We start from the raw sequence: 21,842 nt of genomic DNA on the forward strand, positions 1-21,842 counted from the left end.
GAAAAATAATAAATGTTATAAGAAAGAGGTTCACTACATTCACCCGGGCCAGATATAGTCGGATAAATACTTCGGCGAATTCCGGATTCTGCCAGACCTCCGGGGTTGCTCTGCACCTGCGGGTTCATTGCCATCAGGGCTCGGTGGCTCTGGCACTTCTTGCAGAGTTTCGGATGGCGATTGCGACAGCGGAGTGGCGAACGGCGAATCTTGGCCTGAGTGAGTCGGTGATGAATTCGGCGTATTCGGTGGCGAACATGAAGGTGGCGGTGACTGTGCTCTTTCGGGGTCGTTATCTACATACTCGTTATCCCCAGGGATATTCCGTTCACAGCACCCGAGAGGAGCTAGGTGACGGTTGGACACAGTCGTCTCTCGTCCATCCTCAGTCCGTACGTATGAATACGTGGGATTGGTTTCTATTACCTCCACTTCTTCTACTAACGGTTGGTACTTCGATTTTCGATTAAATCGTCGCATAAGGACCTTGTTTGAGCTAGTTAGCCATGTCGGAATTGATTCTCCATTTGGTGATTTTCGCGGATGGCGGAACATCCTCTCATGTGGCGTGCAGTTCGTAGTTGTGCATAGCAGGGAACGTATTGAGTGCAACGCTTGCGGAAGGACATCCTCCCAACATTCTATTGGTAGGTTTCTAGACTTGAGCGCTAGCTGAATAGATTTCCACAGGGTTCCATTCAGTTTCTCGACTTGGCCATTTCCTCGAGGATTGTATGGCGTCGTACGACTTGTTGCTACTCCTCTGGAGTTAAAATAGTCCTTCACCTCATCCGACAAGAACGATGTCCCACGATCGGAGTGTACGTAGGCAGGCATGCCAAACATACTAAAAATGCTGTCTAAATGTTTGATAACAGTTTTGGCGCTTATGTCGGAGCATGGAAAGGCAAACGGAAATCGGGAATACTCATCGATCACTGTTAAAATGTATTTGTTACTTGATCTAGACGGTACCGGCCCTTTAAAATCCATGCTCAGTCTTTCAAATGGCGCTACAGCTTTTATTAGTCTATTTTGTGGATCTGCTTTAGAGAATCTAGGCTTAACTTCTGAGCAGATGCGACATTGGTTCGTCATGTTCCTTATTTCTTCAATGGAATATGCCAAGTTTTTGGAACGAACCCAATGTGCCATTCTTGTCACTCCGGGGTGACAGAGAGCTTCATGTAGAGACTGCAGCTTCGCAGGTGTATCGACGATGGCGCAGACACGGGAGAGGGCATCCGCTACATGGTTCTGCGTGCCGGGTCTGTACACTATATCATATTTTTATGGAGACAGCTCCAGGCGCCAACGCTGAATTTTCTCATTTTTGATTTTACTGGTATGTTTTTTGTCAAACATAAAGGAAACAGAACGCTGATCAGTGATGAGCAGAAATAGCTTCCCGATGAGAAAATGCCGCCATTTCTTTAAGGATTCAACGATCGCATAAGCTTCTTTCTCAATCGCCGAATGGTTCTGTTCACTTTGATTGAGTGTTCTCGAATAGAATGCTACAGGCCTGCCTGCCTGTGAAAGCGTCGCTGCAATCGAGTGCTCCGATGCATCTGTCTCAACCGTAAATGGAACGTTGTCAGCAATGGCGTGAACACACGATTTTACTATGTAGTTCTTAAGATCTCCGAAATCTTTAATCATTGTATTGGTTAGTGGAAATGTCTTTGTTTTCGCTAGCTCGTGTACTTTTTCAGAGAAGTTTGGTATCCACTTTGAATAGTGTGCGAACATGCCCAGGGCTCTGCGCATACTGGGCAAGTCATGAGGAGGAGGTAAGTTTAAAAGAGGCTCTAATCTGGCACTGTCAGGTTTGATAACATTATTAGCGATCGTATAGCCAAGTATATTAATGGAAGATTGTTTAAAAATAGATTTGGATTCATTGAGAGTCAGGCCATACTTTTTAGCAGCTGTCAGAAAGTTTTGCAAGTTCGTATCATGCTCTTCAGGTGACTTGCCACATATTGTTATGTCATCGAGATAGGCAAATGTGCCTGCCAGATTTTCTGTCCGAATAAGCCAATCTATGGTTCTTTGGAAGCTAGAAACTCCATTGGTAACACCAAAAGGGATGCGGCGGAATTGGTAAAGATTTCCGGCAGCTTCGAACGCAGTAAAATGTCTCTCCTCTGGCAAAATTGGCACCTGGTGGTAGGCACTCTTCAAATCTATAGCGCTGAAGACGGAGTATTTAGCCACTTTTGAAATCAATTCTTCAATGCAGGGAAGCGGGTAAGCATCTAGTTCAGTGTATTGATTAATAGTTCTTGAGTAGTCGATTACAAGACGTTTCTTATGGGTTGTAGATTTCGTAATTAGTACCTGCGCTCGCCACGGCGACCTACTTTCTTCGATGATACCTTCCTTTAAAAGGTTCTTTATCTCCTCCTCAATAAAGCGTCGATCGTCGTCACTGTACCGCCGTGACTTGATGGCAATCGGTTTGTATCCAGGCGTTAGGTTTGCAAATAAAGGTACTGCAGGCACGGACGCTGCAGCCACATTACAGACAACTAAGGGTTCTCTCGGACCGCCAAAATCGAATGCGATAGAAGAATGTTGAGCCAATACGTCGAGGCCAATAATGACGTCGGAACATAGATCTTCTACTAGCAGTAACCGTAAGTTCTCATATGAATGCTTACCCAATGTAAGATCGATACTTATTTCTCCTGCCACTGGTGCACTATGACTTAGCGAGGCCATGGATATTGTCTGCTGGCTGGGCTTACTTGTCAAGGAACATGTCTTAGCAAATTTGGAATCCATAAAGCTCTTGGCACTGCCAGTATCTAGCAATACTTCAGCTTTGATACCGTTGATGTACGTAGGCATCGTTGTTCTGCGTAACGATGACGGTGATGCAGCGACGATGCTGGAACTGACATTATTCGTATCAGATATTGCAGCGCTGGTTTGATTCTTGCTACGACATACGTTAGCGAAATGTCCTTTCTTATTGCAAAGCTGACAAGAAGCGTCGAAGGCAGGACAGGTCTTGCGTGGATGCACACGTCCTCCGCAGAAGAAACATTTTCGATTAGAGCGCAAGGCTGGCGCGGCAGCGGAAGTGTTTTCGCTTGGACCAGCTGTATTGCGTATATTCTCAATAGTTGCATTCACAGGGGTCGTGCTGCTGTAATGTAATGTGTTGACTTCTGCCATCTCTAGGGAACGAGCTTGGTTGTGTGCTTCATCTAACGTTAGGCTCAAGTTCTCAAGAAGCCTTTCTCTTATTTTTGTTGAAGAGATTCCTGCTATGAAGGCATCACGGATATTGTCGTTCCGGTTTGTATTGCCATCGACGGCAGTGAAGTCACAGTCTTTAGATAATTGTTTCAGAGCTTGAATATATGTGTCGATTGTCTCTTCACTGTTTTGCTTTCGTGTAGCGAGAGCATGACGCGCGTAAAGGATGTTCTTAGGTTTTACGTAAATCCCGTCTAGTACGCGTATTGCTTGTTCGTAAGTTTGACACTCGCTTATGTAGTTATAGACATTTGGAGACAGATGATTGATTAAAATATTTAGCTTGACCTGATCGGAAGAGAGAACTTGCACCGCGAGGAAGTTGTTGAAGGTCTTCTTCCAATGTTCCCATTCTGCGGCCGCGATGCTTTGCGATGGGTCTCCTTCAAAGCGCTCAGGGCGTAAATACTTATCCATTCGTAATTAGTCGTTTTGTTTGCTAATTAAATTGAAATAATAGGCAAAACCTAATCTGTAGGTTTTAATTAGCAAAACATGACGTATGAGAATGACAATATGAATTAGGCATATAGGATAGAAAAATAATAAATGTTATAAGAAAGAGGTTCACTACACTAGGTTTTATCGATACATCGATAACTTTTTAACGTTCTCGGCTCATTTTATTTAAAATACTAAGTATGTATTATTTGTGGAGTTTATGTTTTAATAGGAAGTAAGTAAATAAATAAAAATTCTTTATTAGTATATTGTTATGTGAAAAGATACTTTGATTGAGTAAGATGTGTGGAGTCTAGGACAATTTCGTGCTTCAAAGAACCCCGTACCAAAAGTATGGAACATGTGGTTTCAGTTAAATATTCTGAGATTTTGATATAATATAGATTTTAACGTCCTGAACAAAAGTCTCTATGGGGGCTACCACTGTTGCCGAGTCCCTTTCAGAGTTACGACTGATTTTGTATCAGATAACAAATCATTAATTACGAGTAGATGCAATTACCAACTATTTATTTAAACAATTGACATTAGATTGAACATATATTGCGATATTTGCGATAAGCTGGCCATTTGACGAAAGATAAAATGACTGCAATGTCAACCTCAAACTCCGTCCTCTCGGCCAGGAGTCGGGCGTCAAGGTCCCATGTCCTACGGTATGGTGCCGGCGAGGGCGCAAGCGGCTGCATGCCCTATGGTCTTGTATCCTCTTATAATGCGCTGCGCAATCACTCTCTGAGGCCTTCGGAGGAGGGCCCTCGTTTTGTTGTTAAGCCTCCCAGCCCATATAGGTGCCCCGTATAGTGCCATGCTACGAATGACGTTCGCATATATGCGTCGACATGGAGCTTGGGGGCCCCCTACATTGGGCAATAGTCAGCTCAGCGCCAAAGCGGCACCAACGAGCCGAGGAACCAAGTTGGTAAAATGTTCCTCGAACTCCCACTTGCTGTGCTTGTTGTGATTTGAAAGACGGATGGAGTGCGGTGTTCCGCAGGGGTCGGATTTGGGGCCCCTGCTCTGGAACATCGGCTTCGACTGGGCAACAAGGGGAGAGCAACTTCCCCGCATGGTCACCATTTGTTATGCCGATGACACAATGGTGGCCGTGAGGGGAAGACAGTTCCAGGAAACCTTAAGGAGAGCCGCTGTCGCAACGGAACTCACGGTGGGACGCATCAACCTCCTAGGGCTTGCCGTGTCCCTCAATAAGACTGACGCCGTGGTCTTCGGAGGAAGAAGCTGGAGACTGCGGCCCAACGATATGATCCCAGTAGGGGGTGAGGCGGTCCCCCTGAGGGCCCACATCAAATACTTGGGCCTAGTCTTGGACAGCAAGTGGGAGTTTGAGGAACATTTTACCAACTTGGTTCCTCGGCTCGTTGGTGCCGCTTCGGCGCTGAGCCGACTATTGCCCAATGTAGGGGGCCCCCAAGCTCCATGTCGACGCCTATATGCGAACGTCATTCGTAGCATGGCACTATACGGGGCACCTATATGGGCTGGGAGGCTTAACAACAAAACGAGGGCCCTCCTCCGAAGGCCTCAGAGAGTGATTGCGCAGTGCATTATAAGACGATACAAGACCATAGGGCATGCAGCCGCTTGCGCCCTCGTCGGCACCATACCGTGGGACGTGAGACCTTGACGCCCGACTCCTGGCCGAGAGGACGGAGTTTGAAGTTGACATTGCAGTCATTTTATCTTTCGTCAAATGGCCAGCTTATCGCAAATATCGCAATATAGGTTCAATCTAATATCAATTGTTTAAATAAATAGTTGGTAATTGCATCTAATTAATGATTTGTTATCTGATCCAAAATCAGTCGTAACTCTGAAAGGGACTCGGCAACAGTGGTAGCCCCCATAGATACTTTTGTTCAGGACGTTAAAATCTATATTATATCAAAATCTCAGAATATTTGACTGAAACCACATTTTCCATACCTTTGGTACGGGGTTCTTTGACAGGTAAACGAGATGACGCTGTACTACTCAATACATATTGCGAGTAACTCTGATTATCAAAAGTTGTCGTTTGACAACTTAGTGACCGCAAAACACATGGCGCAGTACAGCGCCATCTGTTTTGGATGTCAGAATAAGTGTACGTGTTTTTCTTGGACTTTACCTCTCCATTACAATCAATTTTGTTGTGTTGCTAACCCTAAAGTCTGTAACACACTACCGCACTGCACCTCGACCTTGGTGCGCCGTATCTATAAGTGAGAGCGATACAAAATTCAAGCTTATTAAGCGACGGGTGAAAAAAAAACAAAACACCTTCAGAACATTTTTTTTATTACAAAAATAAGGAATGACTTCCGCTCTTCAACTTCTTCAACATTTATTCAGCAAATAGGCCACAAGGGCATTTTTATACGTCAACATTGAATTTACATACAAGCAAAAATAATAACAATACATTAACCATTTTATAAATTACAACTATATGTAAGTATATGGTCTCTTAATGTCGAATTATATAAAAAAAATATAATAATGATATAAAAAAGCCCGCAGGGCAGCTTGTGGATTAACGACCCCACGGCCCCGAGTTACCCTAGTGCTCCCGAGAGTCGGTCAGGATCTCCATCTCCAGACACTTTCTTTTTATGTTCATTTCTTGGTAACCTATAAAAAATGATTTAATTATTAAATTAAGATAATTTAGTTGGTTTGAAGCGGGGTAGCATGATAAAATAAGAAAATATAAATAGGCAATCATAATATATCGATATCAAAGTCGATAAATAAAGTACAACCCTAGCTGAAATGTTTACATTATTTAAGCGTAAAAATATAGTTAAATAAATCCAATCACTTCATGATCTATAACTGCACAGAAGAACCTTGCTATTTATAATGTGAAACATCCTTACATTTCCCAGGATCATTAACAATAACCAATATTTTTCATGTAAATGATAGCGTACCTGTGTAAGGTTAAAGATGGCTGATTTGGTGGTTTTCTTATGCCGCACCCTAATACACTACACACTGGCATATTCGCGACGTAATTATTCACATTTGGCTTCAATTATTTTCAATCACAAGCAAAATATGGAAAGATAATTAATAATTTTAATTTTCACCACGACTTTTTGACAGGACAAGTACCGGCTGAACTGACAGACAATGACATTTGGGGAACTAAACATGGCGGATTTTCGGCCGCATTAGGTATTTACGTATTTTCATGGAACACTTTATGTACGTACCTAAATACTGTCATCTTTTTTTGCTATGGGTTACAGTGCTGAGTAAAAACGAGACAGATATATATTTATGTGTGTGCCGTCAAAATGGGTGCTATTTCTATAAGCAATTGTACGTATAGAACAATATGTCTTGTCCCTATTATATAGGTCCATGCTTTATGTAGGTGTAAAGTGTCAAATATATGTCAAGCCATCGTAAATATATCTTACTCTAGCAAAACATGTAAATTTAGGCTCTTGCTTAGGGCAGTGCCAATAAATCTTATGTGTAAATTGTTATTTTTAGCAAACATGTCAGTATTTACCTCAGAAACTGACCTATTGTCCTCATTGTTACAGGTTTCCACATGGCGCCAAAACTCTCGAGGATGTTCCCTGAATCCTGCCTTCTGATCTTCGTGGGTGTCCTCATCGGTGCCTTGCTGCTCAGCACGCACAGTGTCCACGTTCAACCACTTACTCCAGACACCTTCTTTCTCTACATGTTGCCGCCTATTATACTAGATGCTGGCTACTTTATGCCGAACAGACTGTTCTTTGATCATCTTGGAACTATACTGCTATTCGCTGTGGTTGGAACGGTGTTCAATACGCTAACTATAGGTAAGATTTTAAGGCTTGATTCGTAATATATGTTGCATTGGTAATAACACGAAATTGACAAATAATTATGACGTTTATTTAGATGTGATCATAAAGTTTTGTGCATTTTATATTCAGAAAATATTTTAAGTATATTAAGTAAAGCTTTCTCTTAGGGCTTGTGCACAAATCACGCGAGGTTCGATAGGGGGAGGGGGGGTCACGAAAAAATCACGATAGATCACGTTGGGGGAGAGGGGGTATAAGGAAACCTCACGTGTATTTTTCTACAGTGAACGAAACTAAGAAAAAAAAACCTACCACATGAGTAGATACTTTTTCTCGATTTCTTTAAACATAAATCTTCACTCTGCATTTCAAAATAGCAAGTCTATTTAACGAAAATAGAAATATAAACAAGATTTTCTATATACAATACTATTTATCTTAAAATTAGGTCGAATGGAAAAATTTCAAAAAAATACACGTGAGGTTGTGTGGGGGGAGCGGGCGTAGCCTAAAACCTCACCAAATATCACCAAGGGCGAGGGGGGGTCAAAATCTAGCCGAAAACACCTCGCGTGATTTGTTCACAACCCCTTACGAGTCTTACGACGTCGGGTTTATAATTCTTGAGTAACATATTAAACTTAAATATCTTAAACTTAAATTGAGTCCTGTCGAACTTAGTTTGGATGCGTCCAAATCTGGCAAATACTCCACTAGCACGCTATGCAAAATGCACGCGGCCTGTGATCCTTTCGCAGTGTTGTCTTGAATAGCATGCAAGCGACTTATTCGCCAGATCTGTCCGCACCATTACGCACAGAAAGACAATGTTGAAGTAGGTAGGTATATCTAGTCCCTTGTAAGATCATTCTGCTTTCGTGAGATAAACATCTTCTATATGTTAAGACTGTCAACTTTTATGATCCTCTTGAAGTGCCTGTAAAACGTAGCGCTGTATCGTTGAAACTGAGGTGGCTCATACTAAATTTTACGATTATTGTGATAACAGTTTTATGGCTACATTGATAAGTATCAAATGAATCTAATTAGTTTTCTGGAAGTGATCAAACAAACTAGTATGCACAAGTTTTTGTTAATGCTGATGACAATTTTTTTATGTGCAAACTTCAAAATACATAGTTTTTTAAAACTTGGTCCTACTAAAATTTAAATTTTATTACTTAAAAGATATTTATTTTATTTACCCACACAAATTTAAAGTACACGTACAGCGAGCTATTAAAATGGCATAATAAATTCATTCATAATGTGGTCATGCAATTTTGCGGCTGGGTGTCCAATTATAAACAATGTCAATTGCTATCTGTCAGACAACTATATATATATTACTCTTAACGTTAAAACAACATAAGCTTACCCCCTATGATCAAAATAAAATTACAAGTAAGCGAACAATGACAAATGTATGTGCACCATATAAATGCAGACTGGCTACTGCCAGACGGCAGGTTTTATGAGCATCTTTATATATAATAAAATTAACAAAACTCTAAATATCTATCCCCTACCTAAATATGAGTGTAAGAGAAAACTTAAGTCCTGGTTGCTGTCATTAGACTATGATCAAACTGAAAGCATCCTACATTAATATACTCATATACACACACACACACACGCACGCACGCACGCACGCACGCACGCACGCACGCACGCACGCACGCACGCACGCACGCACGCACACACACACACACACACACACACACACACACACACACACACACACACAATAAATATATATAAATATAATGTAATTGCTATGTACTCTTACTAGAATGGCATTGTTTTCTGGTATCAAAACAAGCCCTATAAATAAATATAATGAATTTCTTTAAATATAAAATTAAAAACAAAAACAAAATGGGAAATGTGGTAGTTAATAATAAGATTTGATATTCTTCATACAGTTTCTATTGTCTGGGAGAGGACACTGACTTCTGTAACACAGGTCTTTACCTAGCTCAGAAGTCAGGGACTTCAACACCTACCTGTAACTTGTTTTTGTCAATAAAAATATTTTTATTTTTTTATTAATTTATAATAAAACAATCAGGCAGAATGAACAAATATTTTAGTAGTGAAATAGACGAAACTCAGCGAGACCGCTGATTTTCAATCCCCCAACCAGAAAACTTAACACATTCACTGCCAGCGCGCGCTACGCGCTACGAGCGTAGCTGCTGATACGTATGTACCGCCTTGTAGCGAATAGCGCCTATTAACAGATAACCCACCTTTTTTTATAGAGGGGAAATGCGTTACGCATACCACCCAGGCGCGGGGACGGGCGTGGGTGGTTATTTGGGACTCCCGTATAGGCTAATGAGGCCCACGGTATACCCACTAAAACTCCTCTTGGCCGGCTCAACGCTATATGGCGAGGACACTGCGGCACTCTTCCGCAACCACAGAGAACCCACCTAGCGGGTCGGTAGGCAGAGAATGTGTCAAAGCTAATTTAAATTATTGTTACCATAACTATACCATTACTACTACTACTTCACTGGCTCAGTGACCCAAAAAGGATCTTGACCTCCGACACAAGAGAGCGCCACTATGCCCTATACTGCGTCACTTCACGCCAGTTGGGTATTCCGACTGATTCAGTGGTGTGGTAGTGGTAGTGGTAATGTATTTACCACTACCACTACCACACCACTGAATCATAAACCGTAATTACGTTTTTTCCCAGGTGCCTCGCTATGGGCGTGCGGACAGACCGGCATGTTCGGCTGCACAACACCTCTCCTAGACATGTTCCTCTTCAGCGCTCTAATATCGGCCGTTGACCCCGTCGCTGTGCTGGCGGTGTTCGAGGAGATCCACGTGGACGAAGTCCTGTATATCGTGGTGTTTGGGGAGTCGCTACTGAACGACGCGGTCACAGTTGTGCTGTATCACATGTTTGAGGCTTACACGTAAGGATATTCTAACCTTAAATACCTACCTATAAAAGCGTTCATAAGTTTTAGGATAAAAATGCATTTTTCACACCACCTATTCGGAAAAGAGCTTTTTCTTCCCTGCTAGGAGGGATCAAAGTCGCACTTTTCCTCCCTGCTAGGAGGGATCAAAGTAACACTTTTCTGTTCAAGCACACTATTTTTTGAAGCGGTGGTGGCCGACTTTCAATCCGGAGGTCGCGGGTTCAAATCCTGGCTCGTACCAATGAGTTTTTCGGAACTTATTTACGAAATATCATTTGATATTTACCACTAGCTTTTCGGTGAAGGAAAACATCGTGAGGAAACCTGCATACATCTGCGAAGAAATTCAAAGGTGTATGTGAAGTCCCCAATCCGCATTGGGCTAGCGTGGGGACTATAGCCCAAGCCCTCTCGCACATGAGAGGAGGCCTGTGCCCAGCAGTGGGACGTATATAGGCTGTAATTATTATTTATTATTACACTATTTTTAAATTTTTTTGCACACTATTTTTTTAGCTTAAATAATCTGTTTAAGCATCAGATTGTGTCAACACTAAGATTTTTTTATTTTCCTCATAGTTGATGTGAAAAGCAGTATGTGCCACACGGTATCAAAATTATTTCGTCGTGGGCGTTAACACTTGAATCCCTCATTACGCTCAGAATTCTACTATTGTAGATTGTAGAATCTATCGCTTCATTCAGGATTCAATGTACGCCCTTGACGGAAATATATCATTTTGATCCCTTGTAACACAAACTACTATTGTCTATTACCTACTTTATCGATGATCAATACGATCATGTTCTGCAATAATTGTCTAAGACAGGATAATTCGTAATTTCGTTGTATTGATGAAACGAAGCCAATTATGCTTTTAGAATGAGGGGTCTATTATGTTTACTTTGTTTCCAAATGGATAGATCTGATTGATTTTAGATAACTGCGAAATGTTTAGATATATGTATACCTATGATCAATTTAAAAATATGTGATAGGTATGGTTTACAGCATGTCCGTTTTTTTATCTATACCATACCTATATGTTACATGAAAACATAACCTATTTACTCTATTCATGTACAAGATGTCTTGCAACAGTGATATTTGACATCCAAGATGCTAAAATCAAATCGAAAAACTAGGTAAGTACCGATAACATCAAGGCAATAAGTCGGTGAAGCAAATTGGTTTACCCGATCTCTGCACTGAGCAAATAAATTACTTCTATCGAAGTCGGACCTTCGGGAGAGTACCTAAATGAATATTGGCACTATTGGAGGATATCTTGATCTAGTCTGTAATCTGTATGTCTCTACTTAGCCACATTGAACTTGTGCTCGGATAACACCTCTACTTATGATATGAATTTGATTTGGGATGTCTTACGATCTTGATGCAATACCTTTATCTTGTAAGCGTTTTGGGGTCAACTCAACTGTAAGCCCGCAAGAGATTTTTTACAAATAAAAAAAATACACATAGGACTGGAAATGCCGCAAAATAGATGCAACTTAATTCTAGAAAAAGTTAGGAACTTATTTGCTTTTATGTGAATAATAGGTAATAAAAGTAGGTATTATATAGGTAAGCATAACTTCATGAAGGAACCAAGGAATGAACTATGAAATATAAATCGAAAAGTCTCTTAGAAAATAATGCTATGAATTTGGTGCTGTATGTTTGCATATACGTGTACAGTCATGAAAACTATTCCATGGTTTTGATTGCTAAAAGTCAATTACTTAGTTATCTCATAATAGTTCCCTTTGGATTCGTCAAATATTAATTAAAAGTAACACATACACTGTTTTGGAGTTAATCAAATGGCATCTAAACTTATGGATTCACTTTCAATTTAAAATGAATTAAATATGTTTCTTCTATCTTCAATTTACTATCTTCAAAAGGGCTTTTTTAGAAAATTTTAGCTATAGCCACTAAGCTAGACTAGTTGAATGATCCAATGCAAATATTTTGAATTTTATTCGTAATGATTCTTTCTTGTTTCAGCGAAATGGGCACATCCCGGCTAGTCTACACCGACTTTCTAGCAGGCTTCGCTTCATTCCTAGTAGTAGCGGTAGGCGGGACCTGCATCGGGGTGGTGTGGGGCTTCGCCACCGGCCTCGTGACCAGGTTCACCCACGAAGTCAGGGTCATAGAACCCATCTTCATCTTCGTTATGGCGTACTTGGCGTATCTTAACGCGGAGATGTTCCATATGAGCGGAATATTGGCGTAAGTATTTGATTTATAGGGTTGTGTTAATTGCGTTTAAAAAAAGGAGGAAGATTTACGGCGTACAGATAAAAAAATATGATACTTATGAAAGTATTTACCAGGTAGATTGTTTTATTTTTTTGTCAGCAGTCTGTTTTGATATAGGACTACAGGGGGCCTAGCCAAGACGACAATCGTTGATAGAAAACGCTAACAGAATAGAATATTTGCAACAAAGTATGACAACAAAGTCTATTTCATTAGTATGTAATATGTATTAATAGACACTAACAACGTTCCGCAAACAACTTTACTCGTGCATGTAGTTGTGTCCATTCCTATTTCCTGCAGCGATCGCCATCTGGACCAGCTTAAGCGATTAAAACTGTTCCGTCCCCTTTCTACCCATTTCCTATTTGCCTCGTGCACTAGGTGCAATTCCAATCGCTATAGAGCCCGTATGAACAACCTCTCAACTGACTTTGCAAGAAAAAAGTTGAAGGTAGCGTAGCGAGAGAATATCGTCAGGTGACAACCAAAACTCAATTAAAACCAAAATATTACTTTGCTAATCCGCGAAAATATAACGTGTTAGTCAATCCGTGCTAACCCGTTATACTTACTTGCGTATTTTTTACATGCAATTAATGTTCCCACCCTCCTACCGCAAAAATTAATACGCAAATAAATATAACAAACCACCACCAAAAGAACAATACTCGACACGTGTTAGGCCTCTCTACGAGGCATCCTCAGGAGATGTTGACGGTCTGACGCCCGGCAACGGAATGACCTGTCTGTCTGTGTGTAACGCCTGAATCTATTCACTAACCAAAACTCACTAATTACTAAAAAATAATTAAACAAAAATCAACCTTATTCTGGTACTAATACGGTTCACTGTGGCTATGAACTTGTAGTGGTAATTAGTGAATTTTGGCTGTGTTTGGTAGTGGTTTAGTCACCTGACGATATATTCAGATGAAGCTCTCGTTTAATTTCATCAAGTAGGTACATTTTTGACTGCGAGAAACGGAGTAAATCTGACATATCACTAAAAGTTAACCCTTATCCATAAAAATAAGTCCATAGTAAAGTTGTTCTAATTAGTTCATTTTACCCGCCTTTCTGATTGGAACCGCCCGCGCTCGCTAAGGCGATGAGAACACGAAGCCTGAGTGCTGGCTCTGCCGGAATAAAATGCAGCAAACGTTGTGAGGGAAATACGAAATACATGACCTACATACATTCAATAACGGAGGTGATAGGGCTTTGATATCTGTGTAAAGATGTGCAAGAAGTGTGCAAGTTGCGGAAAATTTCTACAAATTGGAAAAGTTCTCGGAGGTTCAGGAAAATTTCACAGGGAGTAAAGGAAACTATCGTTCAGGAAATAGAACATTTACATCTTCATACAAAAATTAGAGATTTTTTTGAAAATGTTCCATATGAAAATTACGCAGTTTTGGAAACTTTCCCACGGCAACTAATACGAGTAAAATACACCGATATTATAAATTTCAATTTTTTTTCTCTAGAATACCAAATTAATAAGATAGTGAAGTGTAAGTAACTATTATGAAAGCTCCGTTATAATGAGTAATCAACTTTTTGAGAAATAGTAATCATACAAACTTATGTTCCTGCTCATCTATATTATTACAATAATAAAAAGTCTTTATGCATAGATGTCGGTAGATTCTTTCGAGCAACACGGAAGGGAGGAGGCATTCGCACTATTTCCCCTCTGCCTAGGTACAAGATCGACTGATCTAGCGCGGGTAATAAAACTAGTTGCGCTCGGATTTTCAACTAGACCGGGTACAGTCGCGCGAGTGAACACAGCAGCAGAAAAAATGCCTAACTACGCGGTTTTTGTTGTAAAAAGAGACCAGGGATATCAAATTTATAAAAAGAAGGTGTTACATTTCACATGTAATAATTTTTTTACATATCATAGGTACGTTTAATTACATTTAAACACAATTATTATATTTTAGTCTCATGTAATTGTTGGATTTATCGATTTTGCTCGCCCAGTACAAATTGTGGATCGGTCGAGCGACAAATCCGACTTCTCATCTCTCAGAAAACAATCAAATTTTTCGACGAAAATGTGTTAGTGTGCGTGTTGTGACACTTGTGACTCGTCCGTACACAAAAACAGATCGAGGTGTGCAAGATTTCTCTGTGTAGGGTGTCATTTTCTATGTATTTGTGTCGTCATTGCAGATTGGATTTTGTATGTAAGTGTGTGAGAAGTGCGACTGTGTGCACCTTTCCCCCCGCGAAAAACGGCAGAAATATTTGTACGGTAAGATATCGCTTGGGCCCTTCCCTTCCGACGAATCGGAAGCCGGTGTTGCTCGAAGGTAGATTCATACGAGCAGGCGCGGGATTTGTTCCGGAGCCCAATAGGTTAAACCATGCAGCTGTATTATTCTACATCCGTGGATTTATTTATTTATTTAGAATTTTTATTCAGGCAACAAGGCCCATATTACAAATACCTTACAGACTAACATACATATGTATTTTATAAACTTAAAACTAAACACTATTTAGTCGACAAAACGGCGTGGCTCCGTTGCATCGGCTGCTCTTGTGTCGGATTCGGCAGTTTGCCCCGGAACCTCCGAAACACGACATCTTTCGGCCAGAAGTCGGCGCACTCGATGGTCCCCTGGAGGCCCTGCAGCGGTCGCGGCACGCGCACCACAAAAGAGTTGAAGTGCACGTAGTGGCGCGATCGAAGCTGGAACACCCTCAGCGTGTAGCCGGTCTTCTGGTGTACATACTCCACCACTTCAGCAGCCGTGGCGGTATAATGCAGGCGCGATACGTACAGCGCCTTACTCGGTGTAGCAATCCGCAAGCCAGAATTAGCCGGTTCGGCGGTACCACACTGAGTCTTACGAGGCGCCGTGCGCGCCTTCTTCTTTCTTGATACCAATGTGAAATCCTCCTCATCCACACTGGCAACAGAGAGCCACGTATTACGGCTTTGAACTGGTTTTGATACGACCTTGACGATAGTAATTGTATTTGGCATTTGGCGTGCACCAGACGCACGACTTTCTCCGATATATCTGATGGCAACTATATCTACATCATATTATTTAAAATATATAATTACTTCTTTTTCAGGATAACATTCTGTGGCATAACAATGAAGAATTACGTAGAAGGCAACATATCGCACAAGTCGCACACAACTATAAAGTACACAATGAAGATGCTGTCATCATCGTCCGAAACCATTATTTTCATGTTCCTTGGTGTGGCAACGGTCAATAATAACCATGATTGGAACACGTGGTTTGTGCTGTTGACCATCTTGTTTTGCTCAGTGTTTCGGATAATAGGTGAGTTAATCTGGGGCCTTACCATGCTGTCCTTATTACGATTCTGTTTAGGACCTAAACTGAATTGCTAAAGGACGGAGCATATAAGTCGCATAACTCCGTCCCTTAGCAATTCAGTTTATGTCCTAAACAGAATCGCAATAAGGACATCATGGTAAGGCCCCTGAATACATTATTCTTCTCTTCTTCCTCGTTCCCACATTACTGAGGATCACGACTACATGTAATTTGTCTCCATTTTGTGCGGTCATAAGGTATGCGGACTGCATGTATGGTGCAGACTGCAGCCAGTCGACCTTCATAGCGTTTCGACTAATGCATATAATATAGGGTGGAATGTTTAACGGGTCAATAAAGCCATTAAATTCTGCATCGCATTAAGTACTAAAATGATTAAACAGTTAATCGATTTTTTATATCTTAAAAAAGTTAAAAATCGAACAACAGTAGGTATACCTGCGGCTACTCGTGCTTTCTCTCAGTATATGTATACTAAACATCACAGTCGCGAATGTAACAGTGAGTGGTGTTGGTAGTGATGTTTTCCATTTTCCTTTATATTCTTAATTTAATTGCCGTCATGGTCCATTTAAACTGTCCATAAACGTATAATAACCGCATTAAACACTTAGTTAACTTTCGTCGTAAGATAATTTATGTGCCTATTTTAATTGGTAAAATAGTGATCCGACAAAAAATTATAAAAAAATACCTTTGGCTTAACTGTTTCTGCAGTGGTTCTTAAACAAGAGCTACTAAAATCCCTCTATATTAGACGAAAGTGTGTTAAAATTTTGAACTAAGCCTTCAAAATTTTATTTCATACACACGTGTATGTATAAGAATACCATTGCTCATAAAGTTTATGGTTTCTCCTAAAAATCCAGCTGCGACCGTCATCCATACGAGTAAAAACGACATTTTTATATTTCAGTCCACGTTATGTGTTTCGAGTATTTGTGTTTGGTATGCTCAGCGCAAAATATTTGTATTTGGCACAACAACTACAAAAACATCACATTTGCTTTCTTTGTTGCAGGAGTGTACATATTTAGTGCTGTAGCTAATAAGTTTCGATTGCACAAACTGGATAGAGTGGAGAAGTTTGTTATGTCTTATGGCGGTAAGAACAGCATAAACATATCATTCTTATAACTTAAAAAAAAAATAACTTAAAAAAATTAAATGTATGTCTTTTTCAGGTCTCCGCGGTGCAGTGGCCTTTGCGTTAGTACTTTTGATAGATCCTGCAGTTGTGAAACTACAGCCAATGTTCGTAACCACTACGATAGCTGTAATTTACTTTACGGTGTTTATACAAGGTATCACCATCAAACCGCTGGTGAAAATGCTTAATGTTAAAAGAGCTGAAAAGCGGAAACCTACTATGAATGAAAGGATACATGAAAGGGTAAGTGCTGAGTGTCCAAAAAATTAAATCAACTATACAGGGTAGAGTACCTACCAGTGAGTGCTCCAAACGAATGCACTTTTCCTAAGTATCTAACAGGGTAGCGCGAGTGCCTCTGAGGGTTAGACTTAAGAGGGTTGGACCATAAAGCCTCTACCCTTATTTCTAGAGAAGACACATTCACTCCAGCTGAATATATTATTACTAAACCATAATTCATTACTCCGATTTGTAAAATATTTCAGTTATGTATATGTAAACAGAAAAATGAAACGCCTTGGTTTTTTTTTACAGTTCATGGACCACTTGATGGCAGGTATAGAAGATATTTTAGGTAAACACGGTAACCATCACATTAGGGATAAGTTCAAGAGATTTGATAACAAGTTTATACGCCCGTTTCTGCTAAGGAATTACCAGGTTAATTAACGTTCTGTCGGTATATATTTTTTTTATATTTTTCAAGTTGTTTGATAATTTTATTGTTTTTTTTCAGGGCCAAGAACCAAAGATATTAGAAACTTATTCAAAACTCGCAATGAAAGACGCGATAGAATACATGCAAAGAAATGCATCTACCATCGGGAACATTTCTGGTGCGGAATCAATGTCCGCCATATTCAAGAACTACACGAACACAAACTTCAACGCAAGGTAGGATTTTTGATTTCCATGAAAAATGTTGCTACTTATATCATAATGTTTAAAAACATATATTTATTGTTTTAGTCCGAGTTTCAGTCAGTTGGATTCGTCGACGTGGAACATAGATATGCAAGAGTTGGAATATAATCCGAGCAAAAAGGATTTGACAGACGCGCGGATTCACCATTTGCTTGCTGAAGAGTTGTGCAAGCCGTATAGACGTGTATGTGTATGTGGCCTTTTAAGCATCCATTTCATTAGGCTAAGACCTAAACCCCGTATATGCAGTTTTAGCTATTCTTTTAAACTTTGTCTTTGAACTTTTATAAGCTAATACCCTGTTGAAGGTAAGTGCTATTAAGGAATGTGAATGCGGTTTGCTTAGATATCAGCATTACGATCCTCCTTATTACCTAACCTGGTATGTTTGCTTAGTATAACTAAAACTTAAGTAGTTTCCAAGATCTTATAGCTTAACTACATTCAAGATAGGTATATTTTCGAAGAGCCTCATAATTTAGTAGCTAGCTAACAAAAAAAGATACTAAGCGCACGCCTCAGTTTTTAGCTGCCTACAATACTACTAGTCAATTTACACGTATATTAGGACGATGGTTCGATGGTCAATTTAACCTGCAACATGATTGTAAAAGTTTAAAAATTGACTTGAAATTGATCGTCATAATATAAGCAAACACAAAAGACGCCAGTTACTCATTTAGAAACATTGACACAAATTAAAGTACCTACCTAACAATTTACTGAATTTAAATAAAAAGTATTGTCAACTACTTCCGTCACTAAAAAAAGAGAGAAATCTGTTACACAAACATCCTCTAACGCTAAACGTATGTATACAGACTCCGTTCTGTTGGGGCAAGAAAGATTAGAAAATCAGAGTTTGTATTACGTCTTTTGTTACCCTGTAAACCCAGTAAGTAAAGATACACCCAGCTGCAAAAGTGTGAATTCCACTCACCGTGCAATAGGTAAGGATGGTACACATAGCTGCAAAAGTGTGAATTCCACTTACCGTGCAACTTTGCAGCTCGCTGGATAGGTCCAGTAGGGTAGGCCCTACCGCCTTGAATGTGCTGCAATGTGTTTGTTGTTTTTCAGCACCGTCGTCTAAGCTACAGTCGGCACGCAGTGAACGACCGTGACCTCGGCACGCAGGTTAACTATAAAACTCACATGAACATTCGACGTCTCGTTGGCGACAGGAAACACCACCATAAACGTAGCAAACGGGGGAACAAGGTACTTTTACGCCATTTTTAGGGTTCCGTACTGCCCTCCTAAGCCGAATAGCGCTATCTCAAAAACAAATGATTTTGAAAATGGAACTCTCAGTAATAGAAACTAAAGTATGAGTTAGCAATGAATTTTCTTTTGAGATAGCGCTCTTTGGCTTAGCAGGGCAGCGTAGTCAACTAGGAACCCTTATAGTTTCGCCGTGTCCGTCTGTCTGTGTGTCCGTCTGTCCGAGGCTTTGCTCCGTGATCGTTATTGCTAGAAAGCTGCAATTTGGCATGGATATACAAATCTTTAAATCTAACAAAGTGGTACAATAAATAAATAAAAAATTGACTCTTTGGGATGGTAGCGGCCGGGCCATATTTAGGTAACGGTAAATAGGTAAATAAATAAATATTTCGGGTAAATTTTCTTGAATGCAAAATGCCTAATTCTTGCGATAGACTGCAAAAGATTGCTAACTATCAATTTGAAAGATACCTAAAGACGGGGAAGCACTAAATTACATTACTATAAGTACCTAAACATACTTGGAATTTAGATGCAGGTGTGCTTGCTGCATACTTTTCTTGTGCAAACCTTCTAATCTTTTTATTTTGGCCGTATTTAGAAAGTCACCCTGTATATTAGGTAAAGTAGCTCACAAAATCATCTCAGCCATAAGACGTCCACTGCTGAACATAGGCTCACAAAATGCCAGATAAAAATTATTTAGCATCAGAGCATCACTGTGCTTTAAAAGTGAGTAAATTTTAACATGAACCAACCACTTCCACTTCCCAAGGGAAGACAATTAATTTTTCTCTTTTTTTCAGGATGGCAAAAACCATGTCACTTTCCCTGAATTCCAGCAAAACGGTTCCGCTAAACAATTCACGCACGGTAAAAAAAAGTATTATAGATTAGGTACTTATTTTATACTTTATTATTATCACGAGTGTCGATCGCATGCACGTGTGGGTTATAACTATTTGTTTTTATTTCGTTTTAGTTGTTAGAAACACGCCTAGACCTATAAAATTCAACCATTATTTTCCTTATTTGCTGAGCACAGATGCTTAGTTATTACATTAGATATGAAATTTATTGTCAATCAACCATTAGACATGAATATATAATTCCTAATAAATATAAATGTACTTAAATTGAATAAAAATATTATCACTCGTGCACAATATTTCGTAATAGCGCCACATTTTTGTTTTTATAGCATGCATATTTGTAGTGTACCTGCAACCGATCAAAGCCACACATTATAAATAATAATTGATTTAATTAATATTTTCAAGAATCGCTCACTTTACAACAACTCAGTCATTATATTTTTTATAACTTTTCGTTTTTTCGAAATAGAAATGACAGCCGGATGTGAGTGAATGAAATGAATGATTACTTACAGATTACATAGACGAGGTGCTACAGGAGGACGACGACCGGGAGCCGCGACGCGACGGTGACGACGGCGGTATTACATTCACTGCCAAGTCCCTGCGTAGGTATTCTGCATGAAAACACTTGCACTGACACGTTTGGATTTGAAAATGGAAGCTTTACATTGGTGATCTTATTTTGCCTCGAATCCTTCAAAGCAAAACCATACTACTGTAGAATGCTTATGGAAGGGATGTTACAGGCTGGGCTTAGCCTTCTTCAATGCTTGTTATTGTATCACATGAAGAAGTACTGGGTATGACTGCAGTTGATAAGGCTACTTTTAGCGATAGAAACGACAAACATATAATAAACCTAATAATTTCAGGTCTTTATAACAAATGCCCAAAGGTCGATCCTTGAATTAACCTATTATCTTTCCGTACTATTTTGGTTTGATTCGAGAAAAAGGAAAGGGGTTGACCGCTTTGAACTCCCGAGATTTCCGGGTCACCCCAAAGGGTGAGCGACAGCTGTTTGAATTCAAGGCGAAGTAGGATCGCAACGTTTTACATGCATAATATGTATTTCAACTTTCACCAAGTGATGTCACTTCACATTCAAATCTGAACACTCCTTAATGTTGTTGAGAAATGTATAAGTATTAACAATTTGTTTCGCACTTTGTCGTGAGTTTTAACAAAGTAATATAATGTGAGTAACGGGTTATTTAAACAAAGTATAATTTTATTTGCTGGGCCCTTAACTAATCCTTAATTTGATATAGCTATACCTAACCTTCTGTGAGAATGTGCTGACGTATTTGTGGTGGCATGTTTCGATACTGCATTTGATTTACTCTTCCATTTATTTTTGTACTTAAACTTTTTTGTTAACAACTACTTAAACATGACGAAGTTCGGTCGATCTGCCACAAATACCGCTGCTCGCTAGCATCATTGACAGTTCGCTAGCTCCTAACTTCCACTCTACTCCGTTTCTGCTTGTTTAATTGTGTTTGATTGTCGTTTTCTTCCCTTCTGGCAACTTCATGTGGCACCGCAATAATCCTCCCTCAAC

General features: G+C 39.9%; 1 protein-coding gene across 1 annotated transcript in view; it reads left to right on the forward strand.

The window, feature by feature from the left end:
* Nucleotides 1-21,842, forward strand: part of LOC134795503 (sodium/hydrogen exchanger 3) — a 92,038-nt gene that overhangs the window by 62,011 nt on the left and 8,185 nt on the right. Inside the window, exons 3-14 of the mRNA XM_063767361.1 lie at nucleotides 7,293-7,556; nucleotides 10,255-10,480; nucleotides 12,504-12,731; nucleotides 15,861-16,078; nucleotides 17,118-17,201; nucleotides 17,281-17,489; nucleotides 17,784-17,909; nucleotides 17,986-18,143; nucleotides 18,219-18,357; nucleotides 19,254-19,394; nucleotides 20,207-20,273; nucleotides 20,791-20,883. Of these exons, the coding sequence (XP_063623431.1) occupies nucleotides 7,293-7,556; nucleotides 10,255-10,480; nucleotides 12,504-12,731; nucleotides 15,861-16,078; nucleotides 17,118-17,201; nucleotides 17,281-17,489; nucleotides 17,784-17,909; nucleotides 17,986-18,143; nucleotides 18,219-18,357; nucleotides 19,254-19,394; nucleotides 20,207-20,273; nucleotides 20,791-20,883 (1,953 nt within the window). The remainder of the gene's footprint in view (nucleotides 1-7,292; nucleotides 7,557-10,254; nucleotides 10,481-12,503; nucleotides 12,732-15,860; nucleotides 16,079-17,117; nucleotides 17,202-17,280; nucleotides 17,490-17,783; nucleotides 17,910-17,985; nucleotides 18,144-18,218; nucleotides 18,358-19,253; nucleotides 19,395-20,206; nucleotides 20,274-20,790; nucleotides 20,884-21,842) is intronic.

Source organism: Cydia splendana, chromosome 12, assembly GCF_910591565.1.
Source record: "Cydia splendana chromosome 12, ilCydSple1.2, whole genome shotgun sequence".
In the NCBI taxonomy this organism is placed as follows: domain Eukaryota; kingdom Metazoa; phylum Arthropoda; class Insecta; order Lepidoptera; family Tortricidae; genus Cydia; species Cydia splendana.